This window comes from Gopherus evgoodei, chromosome 6, assembly GCF_007399415.2.
Source record: "Gopherus evgoodei ecotype Sinaloan lineage chromosome 6, rGopEvg1_v1.p, whole genome shotgun sequence".
NCBI lineage: Eukaryota > Metazoa > Chordata > Testudines > Testudinidae > Gopherus > Gopherus evgoodei.
In genome coordinates this window covers 111,254,215-111,281,335 of record NC_044327.1, presented here as the reverse complement: position 1 = coordinate 111,281,335, position 27,121 = coordinate 111,254,215, and the positions used below count along the sequence as shown (strand labels likewise).

General features: G+C 37.9%; 1 protein-coding gene across 1 annotated transcript in view; it reads left to right on the top strand.

Annotated features, from left to right (window-relative positions):
• The window catches only part of LOC115653414 (sperm flagellar protein 2-like), a gene marked incomplete at its 3' end in the record, with an annotated part of 59,911 nt that overhangs the window by 9,889 nt on the left and 22,901 nt on the right, over window positions 1-27,121 (top strand). The window contains exons 3-7 of the mRNA XM_030566708.1: window positions 3,482-3,664; window positions 7,234-7,326; window positions 9,134-9,307; window positions 14,396-14,581; window positions 14,800-14,922. Of these exons, the coding sequence (XP_030422568.1) occupies window positions 3,482-3,664; window positions 7,234-7,326; window positions 9,134-9,307; window positions 14,396-14,581; window positions 14,800-14,922 (759 nt within the window). The remainder of the gene's footprint in view (window positions 1-3,481; window positions 3,665-7,233; window positions 7,327-9,133; window positions 9,308-14,395; window positions 14,582-14,799; window positions 14,923-27,121) is intronic.

The following is a 27,121-nucleotide window of genomic DNA, read 5'->3' as shown; positions in this document are numbered from 1 at the left end:
TCGAGAGGTCATCGAGTCCAGTCCCCTGCCCTCATGGCAGGACCAAATACTGTCTAGACCATCCCTAACAGACATTTATCTAACCTACTCTTAAATATCTCCAGAGATGGAGATTCCACAACTTCCCTAGGCAATCTATTCCAGTGTTTAACTACCCTGACATTTAGGAACTTTTTCCTAATGTCCAACCTAAATCTCCCTTGCTGCAGTTTAAGCCCATTGCTTCTTGTTCTATCATTGGAGGCTAAGGTGAACAAGTTTTCTCCCTCCTCCTGATGACACCCTTTTAGATACCTGAAAACTGCTCTTATGTCCCCTCTCAGTCTTCTCTTTTCCAAACTAAACAAACCCAATTCCTTCAGCCTTCCTTCATAGGTCATGTTCTCAAGACCTTTAATCATTCTCGTTGCTCTTCTCTGGACCCTCTCCAATTTCTCCTCATCTTTCTTGAAATGCGGTGCCCAGAACTGGACACAATACTCCAGTTGAGGCATAACCAGCGCAGAGTAAAGCGGAAGAATGACTTCTCGTGTCTTGCTTACAACACACCTGTTAATGCATCCCAGAATCATGTTTGCTTTTTTTGCAACAGTATCACACTTTTGACTCATATTAAGCTTGTGGTCCACTGTGACCCCTAGATTTCTTTCTGCCATACTCCTTCCTAGACAGTCTCTTCCCATTCTGTATGTGTGAAACTGATTGTTCCTTCCTAAGTGGAGCACTTTGGATTTATCTTTATTGAACTTCAACCTGTTTACTTCAGACCATTTCTCCAATTTGTCCAGATCATTTTGAATTTTGATCCTGTCCTCCAAAGCAGTTGCAATCCCTCCCAGTTTGGTATCATCTGCAAACTTAATAAGCTTACTTTCTATGCCAACATCTAAATCGTTAATGAAGATATTGAACAGAGCCGGTCCCAAAACAGACCCCTGTGGAACCCCACTTGTTATGCCTTTCCAGCAGGATTGGGAGCCATTAATAATTACTCTGAGTACGGTTATCCAGCCAGTTATGCACCCACCTTATAGTAACCCCATCTAAATTGTACTTTCCTAGTTTATCTATAAGAATATCATGCGAGACCGTATCAAATGCCTTACTAAAGTCTAGGTATATCACATCCACCGCTTCTCCCTTATCCACAAGACTCGTTATCCTATCAAAGAATGCTGTCAGATTAGTTTGACACGATTTGTTCTTTACAAATCCATGCTGGCTATTCCCTATCACCTTACCACCTTCCAAGTGTTTGCAGATGATTTCTTTAATTACTTGCTCCATTATCTTCCCTGGCACAGAAGTTAAACTAACTGGTCTGTAGTTTCCTGGGTTGTTTTTATTTCCCTTTTTATAGATGGGCACTATATTTGCTCTTTTCCAGTCTTCTGGAATCTCCCCCGTCTCCCATGATTTCCCAAAGATAATAGCTAGAGGCTCAGATACCTCCTCTATTAACTCCTTGTGTATTCTAGGATGCATTTCATCAGGCCCTGGTGACTTGCAGGCATCTAACTTTTCTAAGTGATTTTTTACTTGCTCTTTTTTTATTTTATCTTCTAAACCTACCCTCTTCCCGTAAGCATTCACTATATTAGTGAATGCTTACGGGATCTCATCACTTGAACATTTTGCCAGTTTGGCTGGGGAATATGCAGTTCTGGGCTATACATAGTAAATGTGGCCTTATTCTTACCATAAGGAACCAATTTTAAAGGGCCTTCACAGATATTACTCCCATCAGTTACTTTCTGTAAGAGTAAGTTTGTGGATGCAGCTATGACAAGATTTAAATCTGTATTTTATTACTCTTTATTTATGCTTTTCTCACTTATAGTATATGAGCATTTCGGACATTAATTAATTTATTCTCACAACACCACTGTGGGGATAGGAATTATCTCCAGAGGGGGAACTGAGAAGCAGTGACATTAAGTAACTTGCCCAAGACTGAAGTAGACTCAACGGCAGAGCTGCAAATAGAACCTACATCTCCTGGGTCAATTCAGTGCTTAACCACAAGACCATCTTTGCTCTTTATTCAACTGTAAATCCAAAATATGGGAATAAGAGGTTGGACCTGCGTAGTGTTAAATATGTTTCTCCAAGATTCTTGTATTTTCTGTGTTAACATTAAATTTTCCAAATGATTATGTTTTTAATAACAGCACATGTGTCCAAGTCTATGGGATAAGGAGGATTACCAGATTTAGCAAATTTGGATTCTTCTAGGAAAAGGCTTAATCTCAGAGGATGAAATGCACTTACAGTGAAAGAGGGTTAACATTAAGGCTGTAATTGGGACTTAAGTGGTATACAGAACTTTGTGTGGGCTCTTTGCACATGGGTGAATTTCACTGAGTACCTGATCAGTCCTAAAAGGTTCTGAGCAACAGGACCTCCCATTGACTTAAAAATTGAAATTGCAGATGCTCAGTACCTCTTGTAATCAGGCCATACATTTCTCTTTTTTTCATAGTAAAGAAATTAAAGAGAAAGAACATGAGTCAGATGTCCAGTTTGTTGTTAGTGTATGTTAGTAGTAGTGTTGTTGGTAGTTGTAGTTAGTGTTGTTAGTAGTTGACATGCATGCAGCTGAATGGAGGATTACTTACATCACTAATATAAAATGTATATCTATTTATGTATCCCACAACACATTCTTCAGTACACCTCTACCCCGATATAACATGACGCAATATAACGCAGTTTCACCTATAACACAGTAAGATTTTTTGGCTCCCGAGGACAGTGTTATATTGAGTAGAGGTGTATCTTTAGTCCTTACAGGTGTTAGATTTCCCAAAACAGGCTTTCATTAAAGTGCACCCCTAGACATTACTGCTTGTTTGGTGAAGTACAGTGAAAACCTCATCTCCAAGAAGAAATAGGAAGAACCCTCAGCCCATCATCTATCTTAGAAATCTCACTGCAGGAGACCTCAGTGATGACTTGAACTGGGAGATGATGCTGTAAGGCTACAAATCCAGTTTCTTAGGAATTTAGGAAAAGGATCTTACTCCTAACTGAGGAGCCCTATACTAGGTGCAATATATTCCCCTCTTTGCCTTACACATAATGGGCACTACTGCAAATAGATAATAATTGACTTGTCTGTGGGTATGAACAGAACTGAGGATCCACCTACTCCTCCCCATCCACAATCTTAGAGGGGAGTACCAAGTACACAGCTTTCATCTTGCTGGGGGACTCAGGGTCTAAGGATGCCTAAAATGACTGTGCAGGCTCTGAGGGGTTATCTTACTCACCTGTGCAACCACATTAAGACATGGCACAATCTGATGCTAAGTGTCTAAAAGTGGAGAGTCAGAGTTTGATGGCTATCTTCTGTCAGAGTTAAGAAAATTCATTCTGTATAATTGTCTAAAATTGTATTGTGTTTTATTTTAATTATGTAAGAAATGTATATTCTTACACACAACTGTAGTCCAAACTATTTATAATTTTATTTTTATAGTTACAAAATCTGGCAACTACATTAATGGTGAACTCAGAACTTATTGATTGGCGCAGATTCTTATTAACAGCAGCTCAACCATGGCCAGTTCCCTCTGTGATACAGCTCCTTAATACCCTGCACAGCTTTAAGGCTGTTGATGAAGCTGGATCAGGCTTTGTTACACAGGAATACTATAATCAGGTTATAATTGTTTCTTCTTTTGAATAATATTATTTTGTATTTTTTAATCAAAAGGCGTATTATTAGTTTTGTTCATTTCGTTTTATAAACTCAGTCTGAATTTTAATAGTTTTGGTATTTTGGGGATCCCTTTTGGTGAAACTTGTCTTATGCAGAGAAAACAAAGAAACTTTGCTAGATTGAGTCCAATATTTGCAAATCGCATCCCCAGTTTTTAATAACAAGAATCAGATTAATTAGTGGACGGTGTACATTCATTTCTCTCTTTCCTTGGGAACTAGTTTCTAATGAAAATCCTCCTGTTTTAGAAAATCAGAAACTGACAGACTGTTATTTGACTTTTTATTTATTCTTTTTAATTTATCCAGATTTTTTTTGTTTTTGACAGCTCTACTTTAGCTGTAAAATATCTGTAATTTTATCTTGACTTAGTTAAACAAACAATTTCAGCAAATGAAGATTGATTTTTCATCCTGCAGTGAGTGGGAAATAACAAGATTCTTTGGTTCAAATGCATAAGAAAATTTTAATTTGGGTCTTTGTTTTGCATAGTTCAGCAAGGTTTTTGGGAAGGGAGGTTTCATGAAAGTAAAGAATTTTGGGGAAGGCAGCAGTTCCCTTTCACAGGCATCTGTACTGCTCCTCTTGCAAAATTAAACGTTGGCAATATAATTCCAGAAGCCTGTGATTTTCAGAATTTCTTTCTCCAAAGTCTCACCGATCCAACTACCTTCCAGCAGCAGGTGTCCCAAGACATTTGAAAAGAAACTAACCCTGCCAGAGCTGGAAAAGCCACAAAAAGGTGTAGCTATAGATGTTGCACCCACCTACACATTATTGTGGTATTTTTCACTGAGGTACTAGAGATTAAAAATATACCAACAGCTCCAAAGTGAACAGAATGTTAATGCAGCATTTTTGACACAGGATGCTAGTTTGAACATCCTTTTAACTCAGCATCTGATATGAGTGCTATGAAGTATGAACATTCTAGCAGTTGCCCTGCAGCCATGTCAATGTGTCTAAACTAGCAAAACAAAACTAAGTTTACTGAGGTAAGAAGATGTTCTTTACAAAGGGTAAGACTGTTATAATTTAGTGCTAAAAATGTAGCACTCTCATCTTTTCCTCTCCCTTCTACCAAGTACTTTCTTGCATGGAATGATCTTTGCAGATTTTTTTTTAATCCCTTAAGAAATGTAGCTCAACTAATTAATATGTCAGTGCTATAAAATTTTCTGCTAAGAGGTAAAGATGTGTTATTCCAGACCTAGATTCCACCCATCTCACTCTTCTATTGCAGAGAACATAGCACAAACCAAGAGCTATTCATCAGTAAATACCATGGCTCTATATAGGCATGGAAGGATTAGAGCCCAAAATCAGCTGGCACAGGCCAGCTGCGGGTATCTAATTGCAGTGTAGACGTACCCTAAGTGACTTCGGAGCCTCAGTCTCATCAAAAGTCGGTACCAGACTCCTAAGTACCTAAGTCACTTTTGAAAATGGATCTTAGGCTTCATTACCTAACTGCTTTTGAAAACTTTACCCAAAGTCTATTAAATTCTGCGGAACGCCTCTAAAAGCCTTAGGATACCACAAATCATACCACAGAGATCCAGTGATTTTAACGGACAGCACGGTATATTGCAATTTTTGTAATTTTACAATATAAATACGCATGGGAGAAAATGTAATCAGGAGTTTTTCAGACTTATGAAAACCAACACACAATTCTCCTGACAGACAAAGTTTGAAATTAATAGGCATTTCTGCTCTCAGTTACACCTTGAAACTACATTGAAATCAATGGGATTGTATGGGGAAATGGAGGTCAGAATTTGCCTCACTGTATTTAAAGCTACCCTTTACTAACTTCATATCCTTCTCTTTGACATTTACAGATGTTTAGTCACTTTTACATGTTTAACTCTTTGATGTAGAATTAGCGAGTCATCATCTGTAGAACAGAACGCACTATAGAGTTAATGAGTCAGTAGTTACAATCCGGAAAGTAAGAAAAGAGCCATAGCACTGAGTTGGTAAAAGAGCTGTTCAGCCATGTAAGGATGTGTTGTTATCTGTAAAGAAAACCCACTGAACCCTTTGTTAAGGAGGACCTGCAAAGCTAACATAAAAATCCACTTAATCTCTAAATTACCTGCTGAATTCTCCCTACTAACCTGTCTATAGAAAGCATCCAGTACAGAAATTTATTTTAACAATTTTTCCCCTCTGAAATTCTCTTGGCACTTCCTGTGTTTTTGAAAAAACAGCTTAATACTGTATATTAACTCTGACTCTTGCAAAAATATTTGTATTAATGCAGAGTATTGTATGTTGTGAATGGTGGAAAAGGTAATGATTCACCTAAAAGGGGAGAAAAGGACATGAAAAAGCTTTAATAAAGAAACAGTCCCAATAAGATTTGAACTTAGTGTATACATTGATAGGCTGTACAGTCTTTTGTCAACATTTCTGAAAATTTACAGGTATTATTTAGACGGCTTGAAAATGCCCATATTGTTCTATTAATCCAATGAGAAATATATTCCGAATATTATTTTTAATTGAAAATAAGGTTTATAAAAGTGTAAACAAGGTTCATTCTCTATTTCATACTCACAATGTCATGACAATCATATTTATTTACTCTATATGTTGCTATTCCAAGAAGCAAACTATGAAAAAATAAACCTCAGTGAGACTAAAAGCAAGAATATCCTGACATTATATCTATAGGCACAAACATTTTCCATAAACAGGCTACTGGCCAAAATGAATTTTAAAATGATATCAATGGGAATTTTGCCTAAATAAAAGGTGCAAGTTTGGGTCCATAACAAGTAGGGATTAGATTGTGGCTTGTCCTGTGTGTCCATGCAGGAGAGGAATGGCTTATAAGGTGTCCCCTTACTTCTTGCTGCTGACCTTCATAAGCCATTATGGGCACCTTCCCCCAGTGTATGGACTGGGAGCGAGGCAGGAATGAGAAGCCTTGCCTCTGCCTCCCAAAATCCCAGCCAGCACAGTTTTATGGGTGCGTTAGGAGGCTGTACAGTGTGTCAGTTATAGGGCAAGCAAAGGACACACTTCATCTGGTGAAGGGGGAAACCAAGAGGCAGATTGCAATTCTGCATCACAAACAGCTTCCTAATCTGCTCCTGGGGTAGTGGAACTATATGAAGAGTCATTTAGTAAATCCACAATTGACCCATAGGTATAAGCAAAAAGAATAAAGTTTCAGTGCTTGGTATTCTCAGGGGACTCTCTAGATACAAATTCATTCTTATATAGATAGTAGTTGTATAAAGTTTGAGTTGCTACCATAACATTCAGTATTTACTTGCTCATGAAAAGATTTTGTTGCAAAGTGTCCAAGTATCTAATTAAATTATTCATATTAAGCAGATTGTTACTTACAACAACAAATTCTGAACTTGAATAAAGGCAGAGACAGATTTTATACTTTGTCACCCTAGCTCTTTGTGATTTTTAGAACAGAACAGTCCAGTCCTCTTTATTTTTTTTTTAAGGGGATGAAACTCAGTAACTTTTTTTTTTTTTAGGTTGGTTTATGGTTTAAAGGCAGTGAAGATTTTAAAATGCCAGAAAATCCTACAGAGCCTTTGCCTTTTAATAGACAGGAGCATCTTATAATGGTAACTATTGAAAACTGTAAATAATTTAAGGTATCATTTGTCTTTTTTAACACAATGGTCCTTTTTCTCAGTTCGCATGACCTCTTCTTTTGCAATGTTAATGCCTACTTCTTTTACCTAGCCATTATTTCTTTCCAGAAAACTATAAAAGAAGATCTTGGGAGCAGTTGAGTCATAAATGACCATAGCTGTCACTGATAACATGATAGCATGCATCCGACAAAGTGGGCATTCACCCACGAAAGTTCGTGCTTCAATACATCTCTTAATCTATACAATGACATCCTATTACTTTTGTTTCTTCTCCCAAACACTCTGGCACACTTGTTTGTCTCTCCACTTTTGCAAGGTCTTGTCTTTTAGACTTTAAATTCTCTGTCATTTACTCTACATCTGTACAGTGTTAATCACAACAGGGCCCTGACCTAGTTGAGGCCTTTAAGCAATTGCACAATACAAGTGTTAAATAACAGTAATGAAAATATAATAAGGAATTGAAATGAGCTGAATAACAATGGCTCATTGAATCAGTATTTTTTGTGATGGCTGCCAACTTATGCTCCAGAATCTAAGCTTTCATTTATTAAAAATTAAGTCCAAGATTTAAAAACTGGGTGTCTAACGTTAGACTTCTGAATCTATATTTAGGCACTTAAATCAAATGCCCATAAACATTTGAAAATCAGGCCATGTATTTAGGCAGCTATAGGTGTATTTAATAGCATATCTTTAGGCACTCATTTTTGACACCTTAGCCCAAACTCTAGCCCTTAAATTTGAAAAAAACAAAACAAAACAAAACAACCATTTCAAAATGTAAATTGGGTATAAAGTGACACAGTGCTGCCTGGTTCAATCTGCAGACAGCCTAAAACAGTAGCTGTGAGAGGAAAAAAACAATCCCATGTACCTCAATGCTTTGTTCATTCCTAAACCTAATTATGATAATTTTTTGCAAAGGCCTCAGACATTGCTAGCACCTCAGTATCCCGTTTTCTGCCTGTAGCACACAGCAGTTTAGTCCCAAAGGGTTGAAATGCTTTAGTCTAACCCAAGTTATTGATCTTAATATAATGGTAACTGGTTGAAATTTAATGGCTAGTTATATACAGACTAGATTATCTAATGGTCACTACTCATTACAGCACACACACAAAAAAAGAGAATCCTTTCTGTAGAAGCTACTATGAATGCTGTCTCATGTTGATGTCAGGACTGGGCAGCACGTAATTTTACATAAGACATTGGAAGACTATCACTGTTTTTTCCAATTTGACACCTTTTTGAGGATACTGTTTTCAGTATAGTTTGTGGTGAATACATTTTATTATTGATGAAGGGAGCTATGCAACAAATTCTTGGTGCACAATATAAAAATGCTTTTGGGAGCAAAAGTTTTGAGTAAATAACTTTTTTAAGAAAAGAAAAAAACGTACTTGCAATAAAAAATAAGAAAAATCTGAGAATAGAAAGATGAATCTCGCACCCATTTATTTTAAGTATAGTGTATATGTTCATAGAGAGAGACATAGTGTATGTGTAAAGAAGAGGTAAAACATCATAACTTTTTTGTGAGATTTTACAGATTCCTACTGAGTCTTTGAGAATCCTCACTGCTGAAAACAAAATATTATAATGTAGATTTTCTTGATTTTCCCATAGGATCTCAACACTCTTTCTGAAAATATATTTCTCTTCAGCAGTCACTACCTTGCATATACATTTAATCCTGTTCTCTGTAGACTTTTGATTTAAATTGGCCAAATATCCTTTGCAGGAATTAATTTAAATGTTTTTCCTTTTCTAGTTTTTCTTTATTTTATTTGCGGATGCCAGAAAAGATCCCTCACAACTTGACTACACTAAGATGCTGCTTTATTTTGCTTCACATCCTGATGCTGTTGAGGGAGTGTACCGAGCGCTTAGTGTTGCTACGGGAACATACATCCGAAGAAGAAAAGAAGTTTCTCCTCCACATGTGGTAAAATGTGATTATATGAATCAGTAAATAGAGCCATAATGGTGCTGGCAAGTTATAATGTCTGGTCTGATGACTTAGGGTCAGATTCTGATACACTCACTCATTTTGGGTAGCAACTTTCTTCAGAAATAGTACTATTGACTACACAATACCAACTTCAGTAGAAATACTCAAAATAAGATGCTTCTCAATATGAGTAAGGCTATGAGGATCTATTCCTTGAGCAATAATACAATTGCAGGGCATTTCCTGATAATAAATGTCCAGTACAGGCAAATTGAGGGCATCTTTTGGTCTAACCTCAGACCACTAAAGCCAGCTAGCTATTAATCCCCAGTAGATAAACTGCATCGTGGTTGTTACTGTTGCTGTTATAAGCAAAACAATTTTTTTTCAATGTATCTGTGACACATGGCTAGAAAATCCTGCAAAATAAATAACCTTCAAATGACATGTGGGGAGATAATGTTTGTGGTTTTGTCTATTTACGTAAGTATGAGTAGGGTCGACAATATAATTAGCAGTCCCAGTCTATGCTGTATTCTGAAAATTCAGAAGTCAAAAGAAGATCCTAGCATTTAAATGATTGTAAACATGGGCTATCTTAGTATTCATCTCTCTTTGAAATGTACTGTGAATGGTGGAGGAACAAGCAAGTGGCCTAATGTTAATTCGTATAGCTAAGTACTGGTGATGGACCTCCTTCAGAGTCATCCTAATTACCTTTTGTTCTCTGAGGAACTCCAACTCATCAAAAGACATGAAATTGTATAAAAGATCCTTGGATTCTGATTCTGTCATCTCAGATCTGCTTAGGCTTCATCAGGGGAAGTTTGAGTCACAAGACTGAGGTCCCAGTTATGCTGGTACGCCCTGAATATTATACTTGGACATTGGACTATAAATATGAACTATTTCTGAAAGAACTCATTGCAGCTACAAAGCTCACCATCTCTGCTATGAATCTGCACCTAAATGAATTTAACTCATGTCTTTATGTACATTGATCTTTTAACCATTCTCTCTCTCTCTCTCGTTTTTTTTACTAAATTTTAGTTTAGTTAATAAGACTTGTCTGTAGCATGTATTTGGGTAAGATCTGAAACATTCATTAACCTGGGAGTTAATATGTCCAATCCTTTGAGATTGGTAGAACCTTTTCTTTTATATGCTGAAATAATATTTACAGACATTTTCATTATATTCGACGTGGGTACCTGGATGGAGGCCTGAGGCTGGATCACTTAAAGGGAACTGTGTTGTTTGGACTTCTGAGTGACCAGTAAGGTAATACAGAAGCTGTTTTATGCTGGCTTGGTAAATCTAAGTATTGGAATATCCACCAGGTTTTTGGAGTTTGGCTGCCTCATTGTTTGCAGTTCACCCTAATTGAGTGACCACAGCTAGCCCCCACTAGGACCACAGTATCATTACCATTCTTATTAACTTTTTTTTCTGATATGTTTCTTGGGGATCTTAAAAAGTTTATTTTGGTATGTTTTTTCAAATATTTCAGTTCACTTGTTAGTCAGATGGATTAGTAACATATTGCTGTAAGTTCAGTCATTTATGGCAAAGTTCAGTCTGAAAGTTCAAGACCATTATGAATATATTGACATGTTAAATGAACTCAACATTTTAACTATGTTCGTATTTCTTTAGTGTGCTGAGCTGTTTTCCCAGTCTTTAATGACCCAAAGCTTTCAATACAATACTGATTACTTTGTACTCTTTTTACAAATGTATAAAAATCATGACTGATCTTTTAAGGTATGAATGCCACAATGTATTTCTTTTCATACCTTTTAAAGAGCTCAGTACATGTACACATGATGAAATCGCTCACCACACTTGCACAACCACAGTGACTACTACTTCCTTAACCTACTTAAACTGCAGTTCGACTCTGAAAAGTGATTGTATAAAAATGGCATTGTTTTGTTCCGCAGATCTACCCTGTGTGTATTCATAGTCACATCTTCTCACTTTTGTGACGACAATTAGTTTTTTTACTATTCTTTACCCTTCTTAGTTCTGTAGACCCAGTACAGCTTTGGGGAAAGGGAGCACAAGTATAACTGAGGCCAGAATTTGAAAGCAGAATCTTACATTTGGTAAAGAATACAGCTTGACTTTTAAGATCCCAGGGAGAGTCTGAAAGATAGGCAGTTAAGGGGGAAAAAAAAACTTTTTACTTGTAAGGTGAGAATGCTTAATATGAAAATCTTTGAGGCACTATAAATGTGGAAACACTCTCTCCTATTTTTTGAGTTATTTTTCTGAGTAGTTTACATTTTAAATAAATGTAAAGCTAATACTAATATAAAGTAGACATTTCCAAATGCATAGTTGCATGATAATACATTTTAATTATAGTTTCTGTAATTTCAGGATAAACATCTTGCAAAACACATGGTATTTTTACTGAATTTATGGAGAATTTAGATTGTAAAAGAAGATTGACATTGTCCCTAGTTGGCTGCTAGTTGAAGATAGAGGAAGGATTTCTTTGTGGTTAAAGCTATCAAAGTTCAGACTTGGTTTTGTTGTAGGCTTCCTGTGTTACCTTGGACAGGTCACTTAATCTCTTTGTAACTCAGTTCTTCATGTATAACTAAAAACAATAATGTTCATAGTTATAAAACAGAGGAGCAGCTTTCTACTGCCTCAGTACGTTATTCTTCTTCGTATCAAGCAGAGGAAAGCCTGAAGTCTGGCTTGCCAAAATTCTAATTAGCCCTTTCTATCCCCCCTTTCCTTGTTATTGTATATATTCATAGGTAGGGATGTTGAGGGATGCATTCTGTTTGTGAGGCGCTACATTATTGTTTGTGAGGTACTTCGTTAGTGTAGTCGGGGGACACAGAAGTATCGAGACAGATATTTTTCTTTTAGATAACATCAGGTTTTAAACAGTTTCACTTTATAACAGCTTTATTTTTATGAGTTAGTGTTCAAAAAATTGCAATGCTGGAAAAACATTCTTTCAGAATATCCCTTCATCTTACGTTCTTCTTTGCATATATCTACAGTTTATTAGTAATGTTAAATATATAAAAGAGTGATTAGCTGAAATCCTATTCTACTAAAGTCGGGAAGAGTTTTGCCACTGACTTCTGGTCCAAAATGTCACCCTATATGTTCAACAACCACCAGGGGGAATGGAATAAAAAATATATTGTGAGCTATAGTTGTGGGGTAGAAGAGTATATTTAAGTTAGTCAAACTCTGTGAAGTAAAAAGGCTTATAAGAGAATTTTGAAGTCCTCACTTTGTTTTTACATAACTTCTTTAAAAATAACACCAGTTATAAATGATGTTACTTTAGCATCTGTATCTAATTTGGATATCGTTTATAAAGAGAAGTTAGTAGAAGTTATAATTTAAACACATGTGCTGGAATATGTGTTTACCCAATAAATACTTCTTTTAGTCTATCAAGTCAATTATCTTTGTACTGAAGCACATGGATACATATGTTTATTTGATAAAGGATTATGTCAACTGTTAGACTAAAATTAGCTAATTTTTTCACTTATTTGTTTCTCCCTTTCCACTAAAAAAAGTAAAATTAAAACTAAAAAGTTATGTTGTGACACCAGTTAAAAGGCAGGAAAGTTCGGAGATTTGAAAAATAGTTTACTTGGATAAAGAAATCAGAAAAACACTCTATTCTGCTAGATGTTTCAAACATGCCAATCTCCACAATATCTAGTTGCCATATATATAGTAAATTTAAGGGAAGCATCATTTCTCCAAGTGTGTCTCATATATTCAAACAGAACATACTCTCAGCTCATTTGTTTTATGCTGGCATTTTAAGGACTTACAGTCAGCTGTTGCATACTCCAAGGACATACTGCTGTGCCATAGTGCAAATGTTGCTGCTGATGGAAGGCTTGAACAGGCAGTTGCATCTTGCATCCCATTCTAATGATTGCCAGACTCACACATTTTGATTTTGTGTGGTAAGGAATTCCACAGCTGAGGGTCTTTCACTGAAAACGCTCAAAAACCAGGTCCCAAGAGTTTTGCCCTAGGGTTCTATTAGTAACAAAACCCCTGCTGATTGGAGGTAAGGAGAAAGAAAGATGGGCTCTGAGATAGGTGGGCTTTGAGCTGTTCAGGGCAAAGATAACAAAGACCCTGAGCCGCCTATATTGGAGAGAAAGCCAGTATAGGGTGCATACTACTAATGTGATATACTCTCAAGAATCTCTCTTAATTAAAAAAATGGGCTGAATGTTGAATTATTTGGAATTTCTTTGTGGCCTTAGTGGTTAGCCTTAGATAGAGTGTATTTGGCAGTCTAATCTAGAGGTAGCTAAGTCATCAATCACCTTTGTGCTCACAAATCTCTACTCCTGGCCTTCCCTCTTTATCCGGGCTCTCCTCTGTTCCTGTATCTGATATTGCCTCATGGATGTCCCACCACTCCTTTATACTAAACCTGTCAAAAACCAAAAATTCTGATCTTTCCTCCTAAACTCTTTCTCCTTTCCTATTTCCATGGGAAGGCCTGGCAAGGCTACTGCAACCATTTGGCTAATGTAGCCTTCATGGAGCAGCTCAATGGCCTGGAGTAGAAGAATCTCTTCTTACCTTCATCATGTGAACATCCCCAGTGCCTGGAGAGGACTTCCCCTATAGTCTAATTCACAAAATTCTGTTATTTGTATTAGTCTAGCAGTCCCTAATGTAAATTAGTGATTAATATGAAGAACACAATATTAAAAACACAATAAAGCAAATAGCAGTTTACATCTATATATATAGTTAAGACTATTTTGAGAGCAGCTACTTCATCCAGTGTTCTGAAAGATATTACTATAACAGGGCTTTGGACCTGATCCTGACTGAGTACTCACAACGTCCACTGATGTCAACGGGAGTTGTGGGTACCCATTACTCTCAAAAGCCATATATTCCAGTTACTGATTTTGTTTGTGTATCGTTATTTCCATCATAAGAATGGATATTTGGAAGTATATCCTCAATGATTCTTAATAAATGTCAAACTGAAATGTATGACCAAGTGCTAGACCACTTACCACTGAATCATAATATATAAATGCTTTCTTTCCCCAGTCTCTTTCCCACACTGATATGCTGATAAAGAAGGAACCTTTGGTGGAAGAAGAAGAAATCTTATATTGCACAGATGAGGGAAGAATTTCTATGGCAACTCTACAAAGAGTTTTCCATCATGAAGGAAGTAAAGCTGGTGACAACCATAGATTCAGTAGTCAGCAGAAGGCAGGCAGTAATAATAAGGTTGGTTGGTTAAGCTAAAGAAAGTTCTATCTGTTGCAATATAAGGACAACATTTAGATTAAGCACATTATTGTAATTATGTTAACAGCATATTTTAAAGTAATGTTTTAACCCCTCAGCAAGAATATCTTATAGAAATACACACTGTAATATCTGTTTTATGAAGTGATTCTTTTTCAGTTTTCATAATAAATAAAGCAAGATTTTTTTTCTTGAAGCATTTCAGAAAAATATACGAGGAACTGGGGTCTGAGGATCTGAAACCCATTCCGGTTACCATTCTTTTGAAGCATCCTTTCATTCAGGACTTGATTAACAACTACCAGGGATACAAACTTCCTGTAAGTATTTCGTTTCTGAGAGGGCCTACTTTGTAAGTGTACAGAAATCTGGAATGTGTACTATTCTAGAAATTTAAATTTAATGGTAAGAAATACTTCAAATTCACAAGTGTAGACTCTTTATGGGCATTACAGATTGCTCAGTCCAGATTGTGTGTGGCCATTGCATGGGTGCCTGGTATGGGAGAAGGTGCAAGGAGCCGTACCTTTCCCCATGCACAAGGGACATACATGCATTCAGAGGAGAGATGATCACCCCCATGGGCACAAGTCACACAAAAGCGGGCAGGGAAAAGACTGATCCTAGAGTTGGCCAGGTAGAGCTGGCAAGGCCAGCTAAAGGTATGGTGCAACATGCACATTCCTCCTGTGTGCTTGAGATCTAATGGAGAGACTGTGCCTGCTAAGGTACAGTCTCTCTAAGTTCCTTGTTGGGTAGAGTGACTTCGCTCCACCTCCTGCATAGTTACTGTCTTAATGGCATGTTCTGGTCATAAGTCATTAAGGATAAGATAATCTATCCGCTTCTATTCCATATAGGATGCTGTAAACGTCCGCTATTGGGGTTTCGCCACTCCCCGGGGTGGCTGGGAGCCAGGCCGCCTCACTACACGAGTCCAGTGTGTTGGTGAATTAGCCGGGTGGGTCAGGAAACAGCCAGGAGCTCAGGCCCTCAGGCAGGTGCTGAGCAAACAGTCTCATATTGGAAGCCCAGGCCCTAGGTCATGGTGGAGCAACAAATGACAGTTCAGGGCTCAGACCCTCAGGCAGGGGCTGAGCAAACAGTTCAGTAATTTAAGCCCAGGCCGTAGGTCAGGGTGGGGCAGCAAACAAGAGTTCAGGGCTCAGACCCTCGGGCAGGGGCTGAGCAAACAGTTCAATAGTTTAAGAAGCCCAGGCTCCTGGGCCTGAGCGTCGGATGAGGGAGAGACTGCCACCCGTAAGTGGGGTGGCAGGGGGGACGCAGGCCCATCCACTCCTCTGCGTCCCAGCCCAGGGCCCTAACAGCAGCAGGCTGCCTGCTGCTGTGTCAGTGGGGATCCTAGTCGCAACACACTGACATTGGCTCTGGATGTGCTGCAGCCAGACTAGGGTCGACTGCCCCCGGGCTACTTCCGACCTCCCCCTCTACCGGTAGGTACCTCTGTCTCAGCAGTGTCTTCCACAGCATCTCACATCATGGGCTCCTCAGGATACTGAGCGAGGGGTAAACTGGGCAGCTCCTCGGGGTCCCTTTGTACTGGTCGGCTTAGGGGTTCTTCCAGCGTCTGGCCGGTGTCCAGTCTCCGCAGGTATGGCCAGTCCTCGGGTCAGTCGCAAGTGGCAGGAGTCTCCCCAGCGGGAGCTAGGGCACCAGCATCTGGCCTTTCCGGCAGCCAGGCAGCTTCTGAGCCCTGGGGCTGGGCTTTTATACTTCCTGCCCTGTGCCTTGACCTCTGGGGGGCAGGCGCAGGCTCCAACAACTCTGCCCATTTTGGCATCCGTAGAGACTTGTCGCTCTCTGGGGCGGCTGGGAGCCAGGCCACCTCACCACAGATGCCATATGAATGAAACCTTATAAATAACGTAAAAAAATAAGTATTTAAAAAATAAAAGCATGCTATGTAAATACAAAAACATTGCTACTTTAGTGTTAAGGTTTAAATACTGAGCAAGATTGTGGCATTTAGCCATTGGCTTGAGTAAGGCAACACAAAACAAACAGCTATGTCAGATTGTTGTACATAAAGCTACCAGAATGCTTTACTTGAATCCACATTATCCAAATAAACAAGAAGAAAACTGGTTAAAATGGGCACATTAGGAAGAGGAACAACAGGCATCTTTGGTTCACATTTTAGGAGATGATCAGTTGCCTTCTTTTCATCTTGTTCAGTAAAACTATTCTTCATGCCAAGGGAAAGGACCTAGCGGTGTGATAGTAAAACCCCACATCCCCACAAGTTGTATTAATGATGATGGTCCATGTGTTGGCAGTGATGCCACTCAATAAGTTTGTAAGGCCTCTCCAGAACAGAAAAATATAAAAGGATTGGCAAACTTATTTCATTAGAAGCTTCCAATTAAAATAAATTTATTTTTGATATTCCTTAAATGCCCATGTCCTCCCATTTAAAAAATAATTTGTCCTGTTATAACTAACAAGGATAAAAAAAGTGAAATAAGCAATTTTCTAGGTCCAGTTAACTGATTAGAGGGAATTCCTTGGCTCCATGGTGCTTATATAAGTAAAACATTTTCTTGTAACTATATTTTAGTTCAAAAAGACCTCTCTCTGTAACTTTAGTCCAACTTTGGTCAGTTTAGGCCAGATTCCTATTGGCACTACAGTCACTTTTCACTGCCAGACTGCTGTAAAGTGGCCTTAGAGTAAATGAAAATATGGCCCTACAAAATTTCAGCCCAGGAGTGGATTTGCTACAGCGTTCACTCTTGTTGTTTTATATAAGTGCATTGACTTTAGGTTCTGTGTCTGTTTCACTGGAAGATGCTATTCATCCTTTGCACTGTGGTTGAATTATGGGAAGGAACTATTTGTTTTCCATTTTCTTTTGCCCATTACTCCACAAGGGTCTCCAGTTTGGCATGCTTCTTCAGAACTGGTGGTTCACGTTTGAGAGTTCTCTGGATCAGCCTCTGTGCCTGATGCAATGGAGTGTGAAACTCACCTGGGGATTCTCAGATCTGAGACACTCCCCAGTGACTAGCCTTCCTCATTTAAACTTAGGGTTTGGTGTCTGTCTCACATTTCTGATGGTAAACTAGGTTATTGAAAACTGAGATTACCCACCATTACCCACGGTGTTCTTTGGCCATATTAGAGTTTATAGGCTCTACCTTCTAGGACAGTGTTTCTTAAATATAGCCACCATAGCCGCATGTGACCACCAGGGGCTTTTGTTGTGGTCACAGCCTCCTGGGTACTGATTGGGAGGGAAGGTGGGGAGAAGCAGTGACCCCTTCCCCAGGGCTGCCAACAGGGGTTGAACCCTGCCCCCCTCTGGAGACACAGAGTGGAGGAGCAGGCAGCCAGTGAGTTCCCCACCTTCCTGGGAACGGTGGGCTGGGCTTCATCTCTGGATGGCAGAAGGCAGGCTGCAGCTGTGGGGCTTCAGGCTGCAGCCACAGGGCTTTGGGCTCTGGCCAGGGGCCCTGGTCTCTGCCACAGACCCCAGACTCCATCTGTGGGGTTTCAGGCTCCATCTCCCGACCACATGGCAATGAGCTTCAGCCCCAGGCTCACCACCACTTTTCTGTCACATCTGGCCCCCACTGCCTTCTCCAGCCCTGGGCTTCAGCCATGCAGTGGCGGTTCCATCCCCTGGCCACAGGGCTTCAGGCTCAGGCCCTGGGATCTTACCATGGGGCTTCGGGCTCGGACCCTGGAATCTGACCGTGGAGCTTCGGGCTCAGGCTCCAGGATCTGGCTGCAAGGCTTCAGGCCCAGGCCCTGGCCTTGAGGCTTCAGGCTCGGCCCCTGGGCTTGGGCCTGGCTCCTGCCCCCAACCCCAGCTCTGGCTCTATGGTGGTGGCTCTGACCTCAGGCTCACCCTATCCCCCTTTGCCCCTGGCACCTGCTGCCTCTCCTGTCCTCCCATCCATGCCCCCATTGCCACTGACCCCTGATGTCTCCCTACGCACCTGCTCGTTCACGGCTTAATTCGGCCCTGGCCTTGCCAGGGCTGAGTAAATCTGTTGTGAAAAGTGATATTTGTATGTTTGTTAATATCACTTTTCACGACAGACTTAGTAGCTAGCTGGGAGGCTGTGAAAAGTGATATTAACATACAAGTATCACTTTTCATAGCAGCAGACTTACTAACAAGTCTAAAAATTAAAAGCAACCAAATAAACAACAAAAACAACAACAAAAAAGGCAAGAAAGTGTAAAGCACCTTATTTGTGTTTCTGTTCTGTTAAGTAAATCCAGTAAAGAATAGAGACAACTGTACATTATTTTTATTATTGAGTCTGCAAAAACAAAACCCACATAAATAAATTACGATGATTTGGACATGCATATGTGGATATTTATTTGTTTTTCCTAAATCTAATTAAGTATTTTAGGAAAAATTAACAGTGTAGCCACCAGCAGGAGTTGGTGGTCGTACTCTGAGGCCACCAAAAAAATTGATACGAGAACCACTAGGAGTCAGTTTTCCCAGGGAAGGTCTCCATGTGAAGATTTCTGAGAAGTCAGCTCCTTCAACTTCTTTCCCTCCTTAGAAAACCTTGATTGTATTTACAGTCCATAGTATATCGATAAGCATTCTGGTTCTTCTGATGTAAATGGAGGTGGTCAGGATCCTAAGAAGACCAATCAGTCTTTCTCCCTGAATGCAAATGTAGGATCTTCTTTACTACACCATCTGATGATTTCTAGAACTTTAAAAACCTGTGTGGATATAATGTGGAAGCTCTGAATATGGAATTTGTGGTGGGTCAAGGTGAGATTAGCTGATCACTCAGTATGTTACAGTTGAACCAGAAAGGCATAGTAACATGTACAATAAACAAAGGTCTCCTGGAGGCCATCTTAAGACCTGTGGCTCACACCTGCATATATGCCAGCTGTATCAAAGTGAAGAGATAAGTAGTATCAAGTATCCCAATATAAATGTAAGGTTTTTTTCCAGTGTTTTGCAATGTTATTGTAGCATGTTGGTCCCAGGATATTAGAGAGACAAGGTGGGTGAGGCAATATCTTTTATTGGACCAACTTCTGCTGGTGTAAGAGAAAAGCTTTCAAGCTACACAGACCTCTTCTTCTGTTTATTGGCATCCTGCTTCTAGATCACTAGAAGTCTTAACTGCCAACAAAAGAACCAAGCCAGGGAGAACTTTCAGATCAGTGCCAAAGGAGAAGTAGGCAGTCTATTGATGCGCTAAGCAGCAAATCATCAGCAAGTCTACGATTCATAGGTTCCAAGGCAAGAAGTGACCATTGTGACCATTTAGTCTGATCTCCTATATCACAGAGCCTATAGAGCGCCCCAAAATAATTGCTTTTGAACTAGAACATATCTTATAAAACCAATCCAATCTTAATTTAAAAACTGCCAGTGATGGATAATTGTGCATTGCAAATTATCAGACATTGCTATGAAATACTATTTCTGTTTGTGGGACAAACTTCTCCCACTGTTGGACCATCTGTGCAAGGAGGAGCATAGGAAGCTAGGACTATAGTAACTAAGGCCAAAATAAGTTGTTAACCAACATTGTTTCTTCCATCTTAACTAAACTGCTAACCTCCCAGTAGTCCAACCTAAACTTCGCTCACTTCCAAGAGAAGCTATTACATAGCGTAGAGCTCAGATTTTTAAATTACATTAACATTTCTTAGCAGCTGTCTTGATAGTACTAAATATATATAAATTGCCTACATTGTTTGTAGCTTGCGGGTTAAGTTCAGAAGTGGCACAATCTCCAAAGTTTGCCTAAGAAGATTAAACAATATATGCAAATTTGCATAGTACCTGAGGGTCTTAGGACATAGTCTCTAAACCAAAATTACTTCTGCAGCATGTCTCAGGAATACTTTTATTTCTGAAGATACATATGGCAGTTTGGAGCTCAAGTAATACATTTATCTCTTGATCTGGCAGTTAGATCTGATGCTTGCATATCTTGACTTGGCAGCTTGACTTGGCTTGATGCAGACCTGAAATCTTTATTTAACTATTACCCTCAGTCTTTTCTCTTTTGAGGGTTTTTATTGCTAATTAATCTCAACGGACATGGTGATCTGTACTCATAGTACTGAAAAGGAAAGCAAAGTTACATGCAGTAACAGTACTTACAGGTGTGGTTCCACAATCTCCAATTCTTTGGAATCTTTTTTAAAATTCTGATCAAGTGGGAAAAAACTAAGGTCATAGCTCCTTATACAACTTTGCCTTAATTGTGCGTATTCATGAAGGAGCATAATCATGGTCCTTGTGGCCACAATATCCTTTCCATAGAATTCTGACCACAGTGTCCAAAACACATGCACTCTCAGGAATAGAGTTCTATTCATACAACCTCTTCAAAGAACTACATTTGATAGATAGGTAAACTTCCCTTTTCCAAGGAAGCAGAATTAAGAATACAGTAGTTTTAACATAAAAGATTTTTCCATATATCCTCAACTGAATATAAAAATCTTTATAAAAATTGAAGTTCAACCGCAGTGCTGCTATTTCGAGATCTTTTGCAAGATAAGTATAGCAAAGCTAGGGTGTGGTTTCTAAGGTTAAAATGTTGCTACTTCTGCTGTCATAAACACTAGTTGCAGAAAAATATTTAGGTAGATACAGATGAAATATTTTCTTTTAAATATAAAATTCAGGATTTTAAAATATACATGTGGGAGTACTGGCTGGCTTAGGAAACTGGTTATGAATTAGAAAGCCTTTCACTTCTGGGTCACCAGTTCAAATCAAACCAATGGTATCTTGATCAAAAATAATTATCTTCTGATAGGATGTTTGCTGACCTATTTGAAGTGAGTTTGTTGGCTCAGTCCAATTTCTTGTGGACCAGTAACCATATCATAAATCACCACCTCTGTTTGGTACCCTTTTTGTTAGCCTCAGCACAAAGACCAAGGACTGAATAGACACAAAGATTTTATTACCGTTGTATCTCTGGCCTTTTCTGTCCAGATTAGAACTGTGGAGCAAGCTCTCTGTCACAACCTATCCATTTTTTGGCTTATTAGACAACTTCATTCTTTAGTGTTGTCAGTCTACACTTGTCACCAGCACACGCAGTGTGTGTGTGTGTGTAAGCATTTATTTAAGTTCAGAACTGTCAAAAATTTCTATTGAATACATTTTTAATAATACTCTTTTCATTGTAATAAAATTAAAAAAATAGTCTACAATAGATCTTTAACATCTACTAATACCTCCTTACTGTTTAGAATAACCACTTATTTCCAGTGGAATACTTCGATCTTAGTTAATTAGGTCAATGGGCACAGTTTGACGACTGGTATCTTTTTTTCCCCAGTTTGCCATTATCTATTTTTGTCTCTCATCCAAAATAAAATGTACAGGTTTTTTTTATGTATGCTATGTTACTGTAGCCATGACAGTCCCAGGGTATTAGAGGGACAAGGTGGGTGAAGTGAAATCTCTTCTGTGCAAGCTTGCAAGCTTCTCTCTCTCACCAACAGAAGTAGGTTCAATGAAAGATATTACTTCGCCCACCTCGCCTCTCAGTTTTTCTAAAGCATTTGACACTATTATGTTATTTATGCATAAAGATTATTTAAGTTCCTTTTTGTTCCAAATCTCTTAGTTTAGCATATCAAAGCACAGATTTCAAATACATTTATATAGTATTTTGTGTGTGTGTGTGTGTGTGTGTGTGTGTGTGTACATGTATATTTTAAATAAATGTAACTATTTAAGCACTTCCTTCCAGGCTGCTCCTCCTAAAGTAATTGTAACTTAATATAATTATTAAACATCTACATATCAGTAGCACCTAGAGGCCTTGTTAAATTCATAGTACCATTGTGCTAGGTATTGTACTAATGTACAGGGAATGATAGTCCCTGCCCCAAAGAGTTTACATAGACCATTTTATGTAACTTTTGTAAAATTTACATTAGCAATAGTTTTTTAAACATACGTGTCTTAATATGGATTCAACACTTGATATAACATTTGACAATGAAGAAATACACTGCTTCAATTCATAAGGACAATTCCTGTAGTCCCTACTTAGTAAGGACAGCAAGCTGCTACCCCCTCTTCCCCTCCCCCACTCCCCCATGCACAGTAGATAAGGTTTAATACTTGGGGCAGGAAGAGCATTGATGAATCACTCTTAGCCCATGCTCACGATACTTCTGAAACTTGAGAAACATTTTCTATGTGGTGTGGTGTATTGGTGCACAAGGAGTGGAAAATTTAACTCAACTCCTAAAAAGGACTTTAAGTACATTTTTGAAAAGTGAGATCAATGTGTGTGGTCTCACGCCATCATGTGTTCCATCAAGGAGGACATAAGAAGTGTAAACATACGTGAAAAAATATTTTTCTTCAGTTGCTAATAATAATGATAAACATTGGTTCAGATAACAAGAGATATTATTCTTGCATGAAACTGAAGAAAGGCACATTTCTGTCTATTGGAACTATTGATCAGGAGCAGAAAAAGTTACCTCTGCAGTGCATTTGAGGTCGAGAGCTTTGGTTTCTTTTGTAATTGTAATTTGAAGTTGCCCAGAAGGAGGTTTCCTTTGTACATGTACCATTTTCTTAAATGCTACGCTGTCATTTTCCTCCCTGGATCAGATCATGGACCATATGAATCCTTGCTCATTTTTAGAGTAATATTATACTATACAAATATATTTTAATCTTGTAGGTAGAATTTCTGCTTCCTGCCCACGCAGCATGTCAGAGGTGCACCTCTGCACTTTTTCCATGATAACAAATAGTAACTTCTTGCAGTTTTACTGATTTTTCACAACTGTATATTTTAAAGTGAAAACTTGAGTAATAAAACACATTCTAGAGTGTCAGAAGCATTACAATTAACTGGTGTCAGCATTTACCTCATGTGGTACTGATAAGTACTGATAATGAACTTGCTGATGCTTCCATTTGCTAACATTTTATTTCTGTATAACCGGAACTGAAACATCTGTTTCTGAATCATTGTGCTGAAAAGAAGCTGTTTTAAACTGAACCATTCTTCCAGCTAATCCTAAAGTGTTATCACTAACTTGTAAAACAAAAGGCCAGTGAAATGCTTTACTGCTTTTTGTCTAGTGGACTATCAACAATTATGGATAATTTTGTGGTTGAAAAAAAAGAGAAAAGCTGGACTTTAAAAATTTGGAGAAAATATATTAGCTGAGAAAGAAGTATTTAAACATAATGTGGTTTATTTTATAAAACCTGTGGATTTAGACTAGAACATGAAAAAATATTTTTCACATATGTTTTCTGCTTAAGGTAAAATTGTAATCACCAATGTTTTAATATCAGACACTAGAAAGCTAATAGTTTGCTGTTCATGTTTTTACTGAAAACTCAGTACACTATGTCTTTAATGTAATTGTTCATCTTCTTTGCTATGTGAAAGGGGTCACCAGTACAAACGTTTGAGAACCACTGTTTTATAGTTTAGTTAATGGGGGAGGGACAGGAAGAGAGAGAGAGGAAAAACAAAAACAGCAACAAAAGCCACATTTGTTCACATGCCAAGTAGAGTCTCCTCTCTTGGAAAAGAAGAGGAAAAGATTCATGAAGCCACCAGGCAGACCTAACTTACCAGGGAACCACCTAGATACTGCCGTGGAGCATACACTAGGAAACCCGAAGATAGGCAGACAGATAAAAAATCTATGGTGAAAATTCATACCATTGTATCAAATATGTAGTGAGACAGATATATCAGTGGCATCAACATGGGACTTTCTTTTATTATTTTAGTTACACATTACATAAATAGGAAAGAGTCTTTTCACAAAGATTAACCGTCAAAATTGAACCAGCTAAAGGAAAGATTCTGAGTCAGCAACCATTTCCTAAGCTCTTCTCTAGGTATTGTAGCATTTGTAGTACCAAACACACACTGATTCAAGAACCCTCCAGTGCCTAGATAAGAAGATAGATTTAAGCCTTAAGACTGAATTTCCTGGATTTGGTTACTTAAAATCCAAATTTGACATAAATTAAGAGCAATACACCTTGACATCCCCCTCACATGCTTGAAGCACCACATCATGATTTATTTGGAACAATACATATAACAATTCCATAGTGGAAAAGAAGTGATTGGTTAATTCTGTAATACTAGACAATTATTTTTGTAATTCATGACATGTTAACCTGTAATTGTTCGGTCTGATAATATCATGTAACAGTAGTATGGAGCTGTGATAATGGCATTATACAAATGAAATAAAAAGATGTAATTTTCTTTGCAAAATATTCTATTGAACCTTAGCCCAGTGACAGTGCCAATATTTCTTAAATAAATTAAATAAAGAGTATGTTGAGTATCTTATTTGATATATGGAAAGAGAGATTTACATGACTAAATCCCAATTAAAATGCAAGTTATACACGTACACCTCCTGCTCATTAATAGGATAGTCAGCTTCTGGAAAGGCAGAGATTGTTACTTACTAATTTATGACAGTTTTAATTGTGACCTAAAAGTTAGTTGACATGTTCTTTTAACTTTGTTTTCAATTTTCTTGTGTGTAGGATATTAAAGTGATTCTACAAAGAGATGAGCAGACACAATCAACTGATGGAGAAATATATAAAGATGTTAAAATATGAAAAAAAAATTAAACAGTAAGGGAGGTATTTGTAGGAATTAGGACTTGTGGTCTACTGATGTGAGTAAGGATTGCAGGTCAAGTCCTATAATAATTAAGCATATTACATGCTATCTATACTCTGCTTTAAATAAAAGTGCTTGATTAAAGAAGTTTAGTTATTTCAGATAAAATATTCTGCTAAATAAAATGAAGCTGATTTTTAGTTGTTGACTAGTAATATGTTCTTTAATAATTTTATAGGAATAGAACATCTCCCAGTCCTATGTGCAAAGTCATTTTTTGTTAATACTGATGGAATATAACACAAACATTTGTTAATTGTTAATTGTATACAGCATCTCATAATTTCTAGTTAATAAACTAATAATGTAAATGAAAACAGAATTTTTTCTCAATTAAATTCGGACAAATTACTGAAAAGCCATAATGTATACGAAACATCTGAAACATGTGAAAGCCATAATGTATATGAAAGCGTCTGACAAAGTGGGTATTCACCCCCAAAACTTATGCTCCAATACTTCTGTTAGTCTATAAGGTGCCACAGGACTCTTTGCCTGTATATAAATTGTAATACTTATTGATATTAGCAGAGATATCTAACTCTTGCTTCTTAATGTTTCAATTTTTAACATATTCTTTCTAGATAAATTCTAATTACAACCTTTTAGAGTATTTCCAAGCTCATTTAAAGTGCAAGAACACAGTATGAGCAATAGTAAAATAGTAAAATTTCTCTGTGAACTTTCAAATAATTGTCATGCTATATGGAATCATTGAATCAAAGTTCTTGAAGGGAGTCATTTATTAAATAATACTATATATTACAGGTGTGAAAGGACAATCTTCTAGGCAACTCAGGTTCAGGCTTTGTTTACCTGGGATGGTGCTCTATCTGGCATTCAGTACAGCACAGAGCAACACGTACTTGGCTGTATAACATACTCTTTGTTAGTACCAAATAAGATCTGTAGAGGTGAAAGAGAAGAAAGTTTCACCAAGAAGTTGCCCAGCCTTTTTCTCCATCCAATTTTTTTACTGCATCTCCTGGCTGAAGTTTTGGAAAAGTTTTCATGGAATTATGCTTGTCAAGATGACTTTTCTATTTTTTTATTGTTCTCTTATTAGTACGTTTTAAACTTTCACCATGTAGGATGCAAATTCTTCAAGGTGGGAACTATCTATAGTTTTTATTTGTCTATTGTGTGTCAGTAGAGCTGAATTGAATTTAGTCATTGTATTCAGCATTGCTCTGTAAATTAATTAAGCTAAGAATGCCTTTTCCTACAAAATTTCTTTAGCTATCTAACTCTTTCAGTTTCTCCATTCTCTTAAGGATAATGAGGGCTAATAGTAATAGGAAGGGAACTGTATTTTTTCATGAAATTTGTATCTCTAAATTGTAGACCATTGTCTGTAACTAGTTTCTCTGGAATTCCCCAATGAGCAAATATATTCTTTAACTTTCCAATTATGCTCATTTTTTGTGGCATATGCATATTTGTAAGCATTCTGACTAATGGCTATAGCAGCTAAGTACTTGTGACTGTCTAACTCACACAGATCAATAAACTTACAGTTTCAGGACATGACACGTAAAAGTGCCCTTCTTTTGTATTGGTTTATTAACCTGGCAGCATGCACAGTAGTATGCACTTTCTCACTGTCTACTTATACCTGGCTAACACACTGTCATTTTGGCATGTTTTCTGCATTTGTTAATACCCTGGTGACCATCGTGTATTTTATTCAAAAATTCCTCCCTCAGGCCTGATTCAGCAAAGTGTTTAAGCATGAGTTTAACACTAAAAGGCTACTAATAAACTTAAAACTAAGCTCATGCTTAAGTGCTTTCCTGAATCCGGGCTATTTTATCAACACAGAGTAACAAGCCTTTGA